This window comes from Paralichthys olivaceus, chromosome 9, assembly GCF_024713975.1.
Source record: "Paralichthys olivaceus isolate ysfri-2021 chromosome 9, ASM2471397v2, whole genome shotgun sequence".
Classification (NCBI taxonomy): domain Eukaryota; kingdom Metazoa; phylum Chordata; class Actinopteri; order Pleuronectiformes; family Paralichthyidae; genus Paralichthys; species Paralichthys olivaceus.
The window spans coordinates 5375478-5391119 of NC_091101.1; the positions used below are offsets into that span (position 1 = coordinate 5375478).

Here is a 15642-nt window from a genome sequence, read left to right on the forward strand (position 1 = left end):
GCTGCGTAACAGAGGACGGTCACCCTCAAGAAAAGGAAGCGGCACAGGTAGAAGACCTAAAAAAACAACCTCTAACCAGGGGTGGAGACACTGGAGACCTTTTTGAAACGTCGACTGCGGATCTGGAGCAAAATCTTCCTGACAGTTCTTCTTCCCAACATGATGGTGTGGTTGAGGGTTCAGTTTCCATACATGCTGTTTGTAAAAAGGACAATGGTTCCAGGATGTACAACAAGAAATATTATTGTTTGTACTGTAAGATTGGAGTTGGGAAACCGTCTTGGCTTTGATGTTTGCAAACATGAATACATTCGGCAGAAACTGAGAGAGCTGGGAAGGCTTCTGGTATGCTCAAGGAAAACCACTCCCTTGACGACAATTCAAAACCACATCAAACCTGCAAATTTTTTGCATGTTGTTCAAGCGGTAAAACTTTTAGCTGGCCATGACAGTGAAACCAATTCATTCAAGAGCCCAAGTCTTGCCCTCAAAATTGGACATAGCTTAACAAAGATTTCAATGCTTGTTGAAAGCCATGAATGTACTGACCAACTACAATCCAGCAAAAGAGGCTTGTACAATCCGCAGAGTGTATGAAACTAGATGGAATGAAATGATATCATGTGCATCACTGAGAACACTTCAGGAATCTAAGTGGAATGCCCCTCTGTTGCTTCCATTCACAAAAGACGTCCAGACTCTCCATTCTTATTTCGATGTGCAGCAACAAGATATTCACAGTAAGCTGTCCACAGAGACATCCTCCCAGACATGGTCACAGTTGGCAAAGATCACGATGACACAAGTGATTTTGTTCAACCGACGAAGAGCAGGGGAGGTGTCAAAAATGCCCCTCTCTGCTTATTTGAGTGAGAATTCATCTGACCCACATGAAGATGTAAATGAAGCCCTCTCAGACCTAGAAAAGAAACTCTGTCAACATTTCCGGAGGATAGAGATAAGAGGAAAAAGGGGAAGAAAGGTACCTGTGCTTTTGACCCCAGCTATGCAACAAGCTTTGGATCTGCTGGTCAGCAAACGGCAGGAATGTGGGGTTCCTCAGGAGAACATATACTTGTTTGCAAGACCCTCCGCTTTTACCTGCTACTGTGGGTCTGATTGCCTTTGACACTTCGCCAAAGTCTGTGGTGCAAAAAGTCCAGAAAGCCTCACCTCTACAAAACTGCGCAAACAAACAGGAACTCTGTCTCAAGTTCTCAACCTCAGCAATACAGAACTGGATCAGTTGGCTGATTTTCTCGGCCATGACATTAGAGTGTATTTGGAGTTGGAGCTCATCAATATTGAACAACAAATGCTTATATTGCGAATGATGAGGCGCAGGCGACAGAGAAGACGTTTGTGGAGGTGGTCCGTGCGACCACTAAACCGGTCGAGGCTGGAAACGGGTGAATTTACAACACTGGTTCACCCACTGAGGGACCTGGATGAACAAATGCACTTTCGATACTTTCGAATGTCAACGGGGCGATTTGACGCGCTTCTTCGCCGTATACGGCCATTAATAACGCACCAGACAACGCACAGCATGCCTATTGATGTTGCACAGAGACTGGCGGTGACGCTGAGAATTTTAGCCTCGGGTGGAAGCCAGCAAGCTGTGGCGGCTAGCTACAAACTGGCGTCGAGCACTGTGTCCATCATTTTGTCGGAGGTCTGCAAAGCATTGTGGACAGCGCTTCAGCCCGAGTTTTTGCCATGTCCTTCAACCAAACAACGGGAAGCCATTGCAGCAGATTACTGGCGGCTGTGGAACTTCCCAAACTGCGTTGGAAGTCTCGACGGTAAACACGTTACCATAAAAGCACCGCCAAACGCAGGGAGCGACTACTTCAACTACAAAGGGGCTCACTCCATTGTGCTGATGGCAACATGCGATTCCAGGTAATTCCTATCGAGCAAAATAATGTAAAACATGTTTGATCTATGGGTTCATGTAATGCCTGTGTACAAATCCACAGTAAAAAAACATTAATGATAACGTTGATGCATTGATGTCCTTTACAGATACAATTTCACGATGGTGGACGTGGGAGGATATAGAAGAGAGAGCGATGGTGGCATTTTCAAAGAGAGCAAGTTTGGGTCGATGCTGCTCAGTCACAAGCTCAACCTGCCCCCACCAGCTGAACTTCCAGGAACTGGAGTCCAGATCCCCCATGTCATCGTTGCTGATGCTGCCTTTCCCCTGCACTGCAACTTGATGCGTCCCTTCCCAGGAAAGTATTATCACATACACATATCTAGCTATCTATCTATATATATGCAGCTCTAATAATGTGTTATATGTATATACCATTGAAGTTAAACAGTACGTTATGACTTCCTATACAGGAGTAGGCATGAACATGGACAAGCAGGTCTACAACTACTGCCACTCCAGGGCCAGGCGGGTAATTGAAAATACATTCGGCATCATGGCTGCACAGTGGAGAATTCTTGGGAGACCAATAGAGTTTCAGCCTGAAAAAGCTGTGGATGTCGTCAAAGCCTGCGTGGTCCTACACAATTACCTCACCTACACAGCTGAGGTGAGCCCCCCAGACAGCAGATACATCCCGCCGCATTTTGTGGACACTGACAGTTGTGGATCAGTGCAGCCTGGCGAGTGGAGAAAAGTGGTGGCCAATGACTCGAACTTCGTCGAATCTGTGGATCCCACACTGATGTCCAGGGCCCGTTCCACCAGAGCGGCATTGGCTATTCGGAGTGACCTGATGGCTTTCTTTCAGTCACCTCAAGGAACCGTGCCATGGCAAAATGAGATGGTGTCCCGGGGCACACTCAATCAGTGATGTTTGTGAGCTATACGTTGTGTGTAAACTGTGCTTGTGCTGTGCAGTGTGTGCTGAAATAAATATCAAAACAACTGTTTGAAAACAAACCTGTGTGCTTTATTGCCATATAAACAGAATAAATATATATATATATATACATATATATATATAAAAAAAGGTATAGTTTAAAAAAAAATCAGGACAAAGTGCACCCAAAAACACCCAACACACACTTCAAATATTTACAAAAAAAATATGTGCAATAAGAAGTTCACGGGTGTGGGCTCCTTCACTGTCTGCTGTCGTGTATCAGGCTGTAGACGCTGAACATAACATCAGGTCTCCGGTCATCTGGCACCCTCCGGAGCAAGTCGGGCACCGTTTGCCCGAACCTGGAGCACTCATCACCCCCATGCAGCTGCTGCTGAATCTCTAGCCTACGGTCTTCTAGGCTGGCCATCTGCTTTGCAAGGTCGTCCTGCTGGTCCCTCTTTCTTTTGGGCCGAGGCACTGGGGACTCCACTGTGGCAAAAGCTTGTGGCTTGCTGGGAGTTGCAGGGGGAGCTGGTAAATCCGGTGTGGTAGACCGGGGGGGCTCGGTGGGCGACGCAGAGGCCTTGTCGCTTTCCGACGAACTGCACGACGTCTGTTTTTAATGAAAGAGTAGATGCTTGATTAGTCTATGTGTTTGTTTACAACCAGTAGCCAATATTACATGTTGTTAAGGTTTTACGTTACACATAAGCACACACATAACCGATGATGTAGCAGTAGTAACAGAAAACACATACCGCTGCCTCGTAGTTGGACTCCGTTTCGCGGTGCTTGACGTGTGGTGCCAGCCACGATAAAAAATGATAAAATGCAGGGACTTTTTGGCCGCCTGGGTCGCCACTTTTTGTGGCAAGTTTTTTGCGCAGCCGGACAAATTTGTCCCGGAGGTTCTTCCACCTCTTCGTGCACTCCGCGACCTCCAACCCCGTGTTTTGGGCGATTTCTCGCCACAAATTGTTTGCCATTTGGCAGTCTTTATAGTTCTGTGAGGAAGTATTGTAGATGTGGTCGTACTTCCTGACCTCCTCGATAAGACGTTCCTCCAGCTGGTCCATTGCTGCTATCTGCACACAAGAACTTTAAAAATGGCTGTGTAAAAAAAAAGCAAATCCCAGAAAAAGCAAATCCCGGAAATTACGTTCTGAGTGGACCAATCACAGCGCTTACGGTCCGCGTCGACGTGACGCGTAGTTAGGATTTTTGGGAGGCGCACGTCAGGCTACGGCGTAGGGGTCTGCGTCTACGGCGTAGCTACAGCGTCGACGTGACGCAGAAGTATAAACTAGGCTTAACTCACAGAGAATGTGCAGATGGACAGTTGATAAACCTATATTACTGACGATATGAATGAAAGATTAACTGGGAGAATGTGACTCCTACCCTTGACGTGACACGGTCTCAGCTCGAGGGAAGATGTCTCACTCTGTTAGAACTACAGAAAAGCTCAGTCCAGGACATTTTCAGTGATGATCTAGCTGGTATGAGAGACCAGTGATCGCACCATATATACTCAGCAAAAAAAGAAACGTCCTCTGACTTTCAACTGTTTTTACTTTCAGTAAACTTAATGTGTGTAAATATTTGTATGAACACTAAAAGAGTCAACACCTTAAGACATAAACTAAAAATGTTTCACAGACATGTGACTAACATAAATAGAATAATGTGTCCCTGAATGAAGGGAGGCTCAAAATCAAAAGTACCAGTCAGTATCTGGTGTGGCCACCAGCTGCTTGAAGTACTGCAGTGCATCTCCTCCTCATGGACTGGACAAGATTTGTCAGTTCTTGCTGTGAGATGTTACCCCACTCTTCCACCAAGGCACTTGCAAGTTCCTGGACATTTCTGGGGGGAATGGCCCTAGCCCTCACCCTGCAATCCAACAGGTCCCAGACGTGCTCAATGGGATTGAGATCCGGGCTCTTCGCTGGCCATGGCAGAACACTGACATTGCTGTCATGCAGAAATTCACGCACAGAACGAGCAGTATGGCTGGTGGCATTGTCCTGCTGGAGGATCATGTCCGGATGAGCATGCATAAAGGGTACCACATGAGGGAGGAGGATGTCTTCCCTGTACCGCAAGGCATTGAGATTGCCTGCAATGACAACAAGCTCAGTCCGATGGTGATGTGATATACCGCCCCGGACCATGACGGACCCCCCACCTCCAAATTGATCCCGCTCCAGGTTACAGGCCTCGTGTAACGCTCATTCCTTTGACAATAAACACGAATCCGTCCATCACCCCTGGTGAGACAAAACCGTGACTCATCAGTGAAGAGCACTTTTTGCCACTCCTGTCTGGTCCAGCGAAGGTGGGTTTGTGCCCATAGGCGGCGTTGTTGCTGGTGATGTCTAAGGACCTGCCTTACAACAGGCCTACAAGCCCTCAGTCCAGCCTCTCTCAGCCTATTGCGGACAGTCTGAGCACTGATGGAGGGATTGTGTGTTCCTGGTGTGACTCGTGCAGTTGTTGTGGCCATCCTGTACCTGTCACACAGGTGTGATATTCGGATGTACCGATCCTGTGCAGGTGTTGTTACACGTGGTCTTCCACTGCGAGGATGATCAGCTGTCCTTCCTGTCTCCCTGTAGCGCTGTCTTAGTCGTCTCACAGTGCGGACATGGCAATTTATTGCCCTGGCCACATCAGCAGTCCTCATGCCTCCCTGCAGCATGCCTAATGCACGTTCACGCAGATGAGCAGGGACCCTGGGCATTTTTCTCTGGGTGTTTTTCACAGTCGGTAGACAAGTCTCTTTAGTGTCCTGCGTTTTTAGAACTGTGACCTTAAATCCCAACTCTCTGTAAGCTGTTAAGGTCTTAACGACCATTCCACAGGTGCATGTTAATTAATTGATTATGGTTAATTGAACATGCATGGAAAACATTGTTTGAACCCTTTACAATGAAGATCTGTAAAGTTATTTGGGTTTTTTTGAAATACACAGTCCTGAAAAAGGGACGTTTCTTTTTTTGCTAATATTTTCTTTGTAGAAGTCTATTTAAAAGACGTGCAGTCTATGGCTATAACTTATCACTGAAATCATCTCTGATAAGCTTAGACATGATGGCAAATTGATCATAGAATAATACAAACAAACCTGCAGATATACAGCACTGCACTTTATTAGTATAACTAAGTTACAATGATGGTGTTGGCAACTCTCACCTCAGCTTTCTTATTTCTCTTTCTCTCCCGTCTCTTTCTCTGAAAGATAAATTAGGCTAAGTAAAAATACATTAATACATGCCCGGCTCTGCCCTGATACAAATCCTGAATACAAATTTACTGAAGAATGACTAATACTTTAGTATTACTTTTCTCTTTGTAATTAGTTTTCTTCTGATTTTCAGAGAGTCGGGTCACATCCAGTCAGAGGGAAGAGAAAGACCCTGCAATGCCAGATGTGGGTCATAGCAATGCAGCACCAGAGCAGGGCCCTCTGACACCTCAACAAGCCTCTCACTGCCAGTCACCAAAAAGGGGAAGAGGTAAAGTTTTAAGATCGAAGTTTGTTACTGGTGAATTTAATGTTTGAGTGTCAGTGTGTTTATGTTGCTGCACTGTGTGTACAGAGCTCGACCCTTCAATTGTGAAGATATGCACATCATGTCCCAGTTAAAACTGACCTGACAGCTGTTTCGGAGCTATGAGGAAAGTACTGCGATTGGCTGAGAGGATAATGAGACATCACCTTTATCCAGCCATTGAGTACATGCCATTGTGTCTATAAGCAAAAATAGCAAGTGGGCCTGGAAGCACCTACATAGTCCATGCGCATTAAATATTGCTTTTAAATAACAAAATAGCTTCCATAGAATTGATTTACATATTCTGTTAATTGTGTTTAACACTTTACATGGTAAAGCTCATTCTGAATCTTTTTTTGACCTAACAGGCCAAAGTACTTATTTTGCTAATTCACTTAATATGCTGCCTCCTATCTAACTCTGATCCACACTTAGCATTCTCTGTTCTCAAAATCCTTAAAATTTTACACCTTTTTGCATATTTTGCAGCTTTACAGTACCTGTTTATTGACTTTTATTCCTGAAATAAAATTTCCATAGCACTACCATAGAGAAACACAAATATTTATTTGTGTTAATTGTTTTACAGGTCGCCAACCTTTAAAGAGAAAAAAGTGGGAGACAGAGGAGATCCATGCTGTGGAAAAACACTTGATGTACTTCATCACTTCATGCCGTGTTCCGGGGAAAAGTGACTGTGATAAGTGCCTTCAAGAGGAAAAAACTGCACTGAAGGACCGAAATTGGTTGGCCATAAAATTCGATGTCAAGAATCGAATCACAACTCTAAAAAACAAAGTGTAATTGTTATTTGATGTCTGTTAACACCAGTTTTACATGTGTCACATGTTAAATCATAATCTCGCTTTATCTCAGTTTATCTAATCTCATGTCATAATTTCTAGTCTCGTATTTCATTTTCTATAATCTTTAGTAATTTAAATCTCTTATTGTTTTCATATTTGCAAACAGTGTTGGCAGTTCTGTTAAGCTTTAGAAGGAGTGTTCAACTAACAATTTTTTTTTTTATTGATGAATCTGTCAATAACGTTAAGTCTAACGTGACTTCATTAATTAGCGTTTTTTTTTGGTCCCTAACGCTAATGTGTATGGAGGACCATACATGAGTTAAGTATAAATAAATAAATATATAAATAAACAGAAATAAATGCATAAGGAAATAAGTACAGAGACTATGGGAACCACAAGGAACCCAGGATTCTGAGAGTGTAGTGTTCTGGAGGGGTAGTAGGGTACTATGAGCTCTTTGAGATATGATGGTGCTTGCCCATGAAGAGCTTTGTATGTGAGGAGGATCATTTTAAATTCTATTCTGGATTTAACCAGTAGCCAATGTAAAGAAGCCAAAATGGGAGAGATGTGATCTCTGATCATGAATCCATAACTCTCTGAAACAAAGTTTATGTAAATCATGTCATTACTGCATACCATACTGTACTGTAACCTATTACTGTGTAGGTTACCTACTTGAAAAGTGCAACGCTTATAGAACTGGACATTGAATTGAATATACACTATACCTGGACATATTGTCATCGTATCTCCTTGACTCTCTCACTGTTCCTCTCGAAGGGAACAGTGTAGAGCTGCTTCATCCGCACTCTGTGTTGGGACAATGTCCGCGTAATGGTTGTGAGGCTGATGCTATCGATATTGTCAAATATCTCATGGTCCTCCACAATTCTACTTTGAATTTCATGCAGTTTTATTGCATTATTTGCAACAACCATTTCTACAATGGCAAGCTCTTGATAATTATTGAGGAGCTTTCCTCTTCCCCCAGAGGGAGGAAGACGTTGCATTGTTTAGAGGGACAAAAAATTCAACATGCATTACTGTATGGCCTTATTGACATGTCAAGTGAGAATAGAAACAATCCATGGAAAATGCAATACTTACCTGTTGGTTTGTTGAAAGATGCGTATAATGGAGGCCACCATTGACCGCCTCAAATTGGGCTGCACTCTTTCACCAGCCTCTCTTACAGTTTTTTACAACCGCTATGACCCGTTTGTCAGAACCTTAAGCACTTTTTCAAAACTGTTAACGCACATCACACCTGAAACACACAATTCCCCAAACAATTAATTTCATGCTCAAAATCACGCAGTGTAACTAAACACAGACACACGCTTCCAAAATACAATAATACACTAACACAATTCACCAAATCTACCAAAGCACTGACACACGTTGTCTTCCAACAGAAACATTTAGTCAGTCACAGCACAGTGTCATAAAAAACACTGACAACTGATGGAATAACACAAACTGAATCACTTTGCATGTGTCAAATCTACTTTTTTCCTTTTTCTTTTACAATCAACAGATTATTGTATTGATCATACATGTAAATTAATGTTTGTGAGGATGTTCTTCATTTTTCATTTGTTGGGCATGAATTTTTTTGTACAACACTCAGTATGTCAGAGCAGCTTTGCAGAATGTTTATGAGAGAAGAAGACACTAAATTGCAGGATTTGCAGTAAACACTTTACTGTATTGCAAATGAAAATGACTTACAGTAGAGTAAAGAGGAAAGAGAAAGCTGTCATTCATTACTGTATTGTCAAATACACAAAAAGAAAAACGAGCAGAAGAAATCATTGTAAAAGAGGAAGATAAAAAAGCTAATCTGCTCGGTCGTCAGCATTGGGCCACATATTTTCATCGACATCACAACTGATGTCTTCTCTGGCCAGGCATCTTGGGAAGTATCTTTTTGCATGCCTTATCCAGCCCTGGCAGTTGTCAGCTGTGATGTCCTAGCATGCAGCAGCCATTGCATCCAGGAGGGACATTTGGTCAAGTGGATGGTGGTCGAATACTTTCCACCTCCAGGCTGAAAAAAACTCCTCTATTGGGTTGAGGAAAGGGGAGTAAGGGGCAAGGAAAAGGGACATCATTCTGAGATGAGCATCAAACCAAACGTTGAACCCTTAGAGGAACAAAGTTATATATTACTGTAGGGGCCAGAAGAATACAGTAACTGTAATTCATGTTACACTGTTCAGTAGGAAAGGCCCTACAATACAGTGAATACTGTAATCTACCTGTTGGTTGTTCCAAAAATTTGGACAATGGATGCCACTGTGCTCCGGCTGAGATTTGGCTGCACACGTTCTCCAGCCTCTCTATGTGACAACCCATGATTGATGACATGGTCGATGATGGTAGCTCGTATTTCATCTGTCACCCTAGCTCTGGCCCTTCTTTGAACCCCACCACGCATTCTAACTCTCCCTCTACCTCTAGGCATGTTTCTCACTTGTTTTTTGCAAGTCCTCCACCTTATCCCTTCTTATCTTTTGTTCTTTCCCTCACAAGATACGCCTATAAATATAGGTGATGTGATTGGTGATGTGATTGAAAAAAGCCCAGCACCTGAGCTGGGTGAGATGGGAATCAGCTGTAATCAATGTAGTCTTCAATCCATTCGTTTTTGAACATGAGGTTTTGTGTTTTGACAAACCGTGTGAAACCAGTTAACATCTACTGTTTTGGTCTTGTTTGAGCTTGTGTGTAAAAGGAGTTCAAACTCATTCTAAACGTGTAAAATGTGTGTATTTTGTGTCAAAAGAAGAAGAATTGTGTTAATTGTATAGCCCACACAGGCTGATGTTGTGGTAACTGTGTGAAGAGGTTTGAAAAAGCGTTCAAGGTATTGTAACGATGGGTCATAGCGGTTGTAAAAAACTGTAGTGAAAGACCATGGTTGATTACATGGTCAATGAAATCAACCATGGTCAATGATAGTGGCACAAATTCCATCACTGACTTCTGTTCTTGCAGCCCTTGGAATGCCACCACCACGGATTCTTACACCCCTACCTTGCCTTCTCCTTGGGCCTGCTCTTCCCCCTGCACCTCTTACTGCACCTCTCACTGCATCTCTCACTGCTCCTGCACCTCTCACTGCATCTTTCACTGCTCCTGCACCTCTCACTGCATCTCTCACTGCTCCTGCACCTCTCACTGCATCTCTCACTGCTCCTGCACCTCTCACTGCATCTCTCACTGCTCCTGCACCTCTCACTGCATCTCTCACTGCTCCTGCACCTCTCACTGCATCTCTCACTGGGCCTGCTCTTCTCCCTGGGCCCCTTGCTCTTACTCTTCCTTGTCCAGACATTACAGTGTTTGAGGAGTGATGTTTTTGGAAACAGAAACAGAAAAAGTCCTCCTTTTAATGTATAGGTAATGCCACTGAGTCTAAACCAGACTGGAATCAGCTGTGGTTTGCCCAATTTACCCAACATAAATCAGCTGTGTGTCAATTATTCAATTGTTTCTTTATTATCAGCTGAGATATATTGTTTTAGAACTGATATCACTGCAGAAGAGGTTTTTAGACTGTATATAAGTTTTGGAAAATAGTTTTTGCCATTGTGGGATGTTGTGTGTTAACATTCGTAAATAATACAAAAACAATCCATAATTTTGTTGGGCAGTATAGCTTGTCTGTTAAGAAACTGTAAGCATTGTGGAAATGTGTTCCCTGACTGCGTATTGTGTGAAAACGACATGAAATGTGTGAATGGTATGGCCACAAAAGACCAATGCTGTGCTAATTGTGTTTAGAGTTTTGAAAATGTGACCACTGGTTGGACAAACGCTTGTTAGTGACTGAAAACAACTGTAAACAAACTGCAGGTTTTCATACTCTAAAAATCACATTACAACACTGTTATGTTTGTGTGTGTGTGACTGATCACAGGGCTTTTTTACTACCTGTCATAGTTTTGTTTGGGGGGGGGGGGTGTTATTTTTTATTTCCACACAAAGTAAAACACAATGTTAATTATGTGGTGTGGGGGTGTGTGTGAGCGAGAGAGAGAGGAGCGCTCACTCACTCGGCTGGTGGAGAGGAGCACTGGCTCCGTGTGCGTCTAGCTGGCTTTGCGCACCGTGGCTCGGCCAGTGGACGCTGAGAATATATGATCATAGATAACGATGTTGCACGTTAGAATCCCTGTGGACAGAGTAGCTGTCACACAGGATTGTATGGGAAGAGCTCTGTGAGTGGCTGGTCTATCAAGGAATGATGTGGACACAGCTATCCGATGAGGATTTTCATCCATCATCTCGAGTAGGGTCTGGTGATTTGTGACAGTTTTAAATATATTCTGTTTTAAGTTGTATGAAGCATTGTATCCTTGCATGTTACAGTGACTGCATTGTATGATAGGCATTTTAATCAAATATATATCTAATATACTGCAACAAAACTGCAAAGCTGATTGTAATTGAGTCGCGTTTGTCATCCAACACTATGACAAAAAAATGTCTTTATATTTGTGAAATCACAAGTAGATTATGCTAGCCATGCTGCTTTTTTGAAATATATAACAGTAACTCTTAACTTTGGATTTGACACCTTGTGAATTAGTGATAAATAGTTAATAGTCTGTTTTTATTAAGCACATTAATAGTATTGATCACTTACGGCACTTTATAGTATAGGTTTTTTGCCATTTTACTTATTATATCAGCCGTCAGAGGCAATTTGAGGTTCAGTATCTTCGGAAACTTTGGCTTGCTGAATGGATCGAACTGCTAACTGCTGACCCGCTCTACCTCCTGAGCCACAACAACCCCAATACTTGTTATCAGATGTAAAATCTGTGCCGATCAAGGTCTGTGTTTCCAGGCCTTGCCCACTGTCAGCGCTGTAGAAGACCAGAACAGAAAATTGATGCAACGCACTTGTGAGGAAGCATAAACATCTCATCCTTTGGATTTGAATGGAAATCGTCTTTGAGGCTGTTAAAGCCCTCTCTTCCCCCCCTAGCCAGTTGCCATTCAGAGGGTAACATTCCAAAGCACTGTGTTCTGCTCTAATGATTCTTACTTAAATCAGTAACTTTTAGACCTTTGAAATTTCAGTAATTCCCACTTTGAATTGCAGCTGAAGTTGTCAAATACAGCTTCAAGCATAGTTTGACCTGGACCTTAACCATTCATCTAAACTATGTATTGCACCACTGCGTCTGGACTAAAAGCTGTGCATGGCTTGTTTACCAGTGTGGGAGGCTCATCACTGTGGTCATACAGGCACAAGCCAGCAAGCTTTGAAAGCTTTTTGAGTTCTTTAATACAAAGGGTGTTACCTTGCACAGATTTAATCCTACACTGGCCAAATCATTTTTTTTTTTTTTATTCAGAGCACTGTGAACAAGACAGTCATGGATTTAAAGAACATATTCCCTCCAGCTATGAACCTGCCTCCGAATTTTCTTATAATTATTTATTTTAAATTATCTTTATATTTTTCAATATCAATTGATTTTAAAATGCTCATTTCTCTCTGCTGGGAGAATTCAAGCTTGGTATTTGACTCCTTTCCAAAACAACTCTTTTAACACAAAGCACCTGAGGCCTCATTTATAAAACAGTGCGTAGGATTCATACTAAAAGTGTACATGCTCACAAAAGCTGATAATGGCATAAAAAGATTCAGATTTATAAAACTGTGCACATGCACAGATTCTGTGCGAGATCCTGCTCCTCACATACAACGCCCTTAACAATCAAGCCCCTTCATATAGCAAAGAGCTCATAACACTATCACTTTTCTTCTAAAACACAGGCTTGTGGTTCCTAGAATCAGAACAGGAGGTAGAACCTTCAGCTACCAGGCTCCTCTCCTGTGGAACCAGCTCCCACTCTGGGTTCATGAGGCAGACACCATTTCTACATTTAAGGTTAAACTAAAAACTTTCCTTATTGATAAAGCCTATAATTAGTTCTGGATCAGGTGAGTCCTGAACCATCATTTAGTTATACTGCTATAGGTCTAGACTGCTGGGGGAACTCCCATCATGCACTGTGCACTTCTCCCCTTTCTGTCTCTCTGTGTCCACTTTTATTTATTTACATGTCACTGTGTTTTTCCCTCCCATAGTCTCTCCTCCAGACTCCAGAGCTGCAGGATTCAGAGAACAACAACAATAATAATAATAATAATACTAATTAAAATTATTATTTCTACCAGGTAACAAGGGAGTTTTTTCTCTCCACAGTTGTAGTTGTGTGCTGCTCATTGTGTGATCTGTTGGGTTTCTCAGTCATTTTTAAGGTCTTGACCTTTTATGTAAAGTGAGACAATGTATATTATGATTTGTCGTTAATACAATTGAATTGAATTATGAAATGCTGTAAACATGATATAGGTGACATTAAATCCATGAATATCAGTTTCATCTTGGGACCTGTGAGGACAGAGACACAGAGGAGGAGTCGCTGTTCGCCAGTGCAACAAATGTAAAGCAGAGCCTCAGCAAGTATCTCTCCGTAGATAGAACAGAAAGTCAGCAGAAACACTGAGGTTGTGTGTGACGGGCAAAAGAGAGGGAGAGTAATATCTTGGCCTGTGCTGGGTTGAGCCCTTCCACGAAGTTGGGAGCAGAATGGGCTGTGAAACCGCCAGCAGCGTTATTGACAAACCGTTGAGAGATTAGAATTTAGAACACCTCCTCCCTCTGCTGGACCTTTATTCTGTTAGAAAAGCTAACTTCTCTTGAAACCATGGGAGGTAGGTTACCAATACAGCTGCTCACACACACACACACACACACACACACACACACACACACACACACGCTGTCATACACATACTGTACAAGCTATAAACTGCACTGCAGAATTAGTTGGGCAGACTTATTGATTGCACAGAGGGCTCTCTAACTCTGTCTGGCTGGAGTTTAATGTTGTCTACGAAAGGAACAACTTGCTGAGTTAATTTTTTTTCTGTTGGCATTTAATCTGTGATGCCCAGGGCACAACGACTGCAGAATTCCTTGCCTTTCATTTGTGCGCATACGTTAACAGATGAGAGCTGGCACACCGGCTGCCCTTCAGCCGCGTTGCACAGATGTCTTTTTAATTTTTTACATTTTTTTTCACAGAATAGACGATAATTAATTAGATAATTATCTTTACCACAATTCCGGTTTCCTGTCTGTCTAAATAAAAGCATTCCAGCGTTTCTGTTGACCAAATCCATTTGTTTTTAAAAGGTTTTTATTGTGAAAATATTTGCATTATGTGCATTATATTAAAAGTTAATGTAAAGAACGTCCCTCATGCTCTCGTGAGATTACATGTTTGGGGTCACTAAAAAGGTGGATTGGGCTCTTCCATTTGATCTTATTTACTGAGAAATATGGTGGACAGTGCCGTATCTTAACATCGGGGTTACAATTTATATCAGTTATTACGTAAAGTAACACAATTGAACTTCTACTGAGCAACAGCGCCGCCTTTATTCACACCTAGTCATTTATTCTGTTGGGCTCCATCTCCAGGTGATAAGTTTTGGTTTTCACATCCGCAGCTCTGACTGCGTAGTTACTGAACAGAATCTCCACTGAGTGGTGGATATTACCCATGATCCCTGGCTTTCTGCACCTCAGGTGTGAGGAGTGGCGCTCTGCATCTTCACCTTAACTACTCTCATTTTTATCGATCTGCAGCTGCCTCACATGGTCTGAATTCTCTGAGTCAAATCTTTGAAGCTCTCCAAAGCATCTTGATCTGAGATGACGTATGATGAGTTGTCCTGTCCCTGTTGGAGAAATGGTCTTGGAGAGAAAAAGATCAGTTTCCTGCTGGGTACAATAAAGATGATCTTATCTTATTTATTTCACAATTCCCCTGAATGATTTCTTTCAGCCGAGGTCCTCCGTCCAATAACTCTTGCTTGAAGGTCAATAACTGAAAGGGGAAGAGTTTCAATTCGTGCTTCTCTTTTTTTTGCAGCATGTGCTGTGTCAAACTGAAGTTATGATAAACCACGAGGTGATCTAAATCAACAGGAGGAGCTCATATCAGCTCTGTCGTCACCTTGCTTTCCTCTGATATCTGAGCCAGACGTTTGCTTTGGGGCTGACCAGGCACACAACACAGCTACATCTGATCCTGTGTATCAGAGGATGTGATTAGGTGAAAATAAACAGGTTTAAAAATAGATAAAAAATAATACATTGTACTTAACACAAATCCTGGGTTGAAGATAACACATTTGAACACATGATAAAACAAATAAGGTCAAAATCAAAGCTACAGTTTGCTTGAGGATGCCCCCCCCCCCACCGGCAAAAACAAGCTTCATCATTATCATTATCCACCAACGTCCTTTTTTGGATGATCGCGATATTTACCTTTGTGGTCATTTTACACAGGTTATTACTCTTTTAATAATAAAGTTTGTAACTAATGTTTATGTCCTCAAC

General features: G+C 42.4%; 2 protein-coding genes across 2 annotated transcripts; one reads left to right on the forward strand and one right to left on the reverse strand.

Moving 5' to 3' along the window:
* Positions 1–1333: 1333 nt before the first annotated feature.
* On the forward strand, positions 1334–2816 carry LOC109641147 (putative nuclease HARBI1). The gene is made up of 3 exons (XM_069532076.1): positions 1334–1905; positions 2029–2216; positions 2326–2816. The coding sequence occupies exons 1-3, from the start codon at positions 1334–1336 to the stop codon at positions 2814–2816; spliced, it is 1251 nt and encodes a 416-aa protein (XP_069388177.1).
* Positions 2817–4362: 1546 nt separating this feature from the next.
* Positions 4363–5632, reverse strand: LOC138411453 (uncharacterized). The gene has a single exon (XM_069531882.1). It carries the CDS (start codon positions 5572–5574, stop codon positions 4870–4872), a length of 705 nt encoding a protein of 234 aa, XP_069387983.1. The 5' UTR covers positions 5575–5632; the 3' UTR covers positions 4363–4869.
* Between the last annotated feature and the right edge of the window lie 10010 nt (positions 5633–15642).

Coding starts and splice junctions, on each gene's coding strand:
- LOC138411453 (XM_069531882.1), bottom strand. CDS start 5,574: ATGCCCAGGGTCCCTGCTCATCTGCGTGAACGTGCATTAGGCATGCTG.
- LOC109641147 (XM_069532076.1), top strand. CDS start 1,334: ATGAGGCGCAGGCGACAGAGAAGACGTTTGTGGAGGTGGTCCGTGCGA. Junction 1,906..2,028: donor ATGGCAACATGCGATTCCAG/GTAATTCCTATC, acceptor TGTCCTTTACAG/ATACAATTTCACGATGGTGG. Junction 2,217..2,325: donor TGCTGCCTTTCCCCTGCACT/GCAACTTGATGC, acceptor ATACCATTGAAG/TTAAACAGTACGTTATGACT.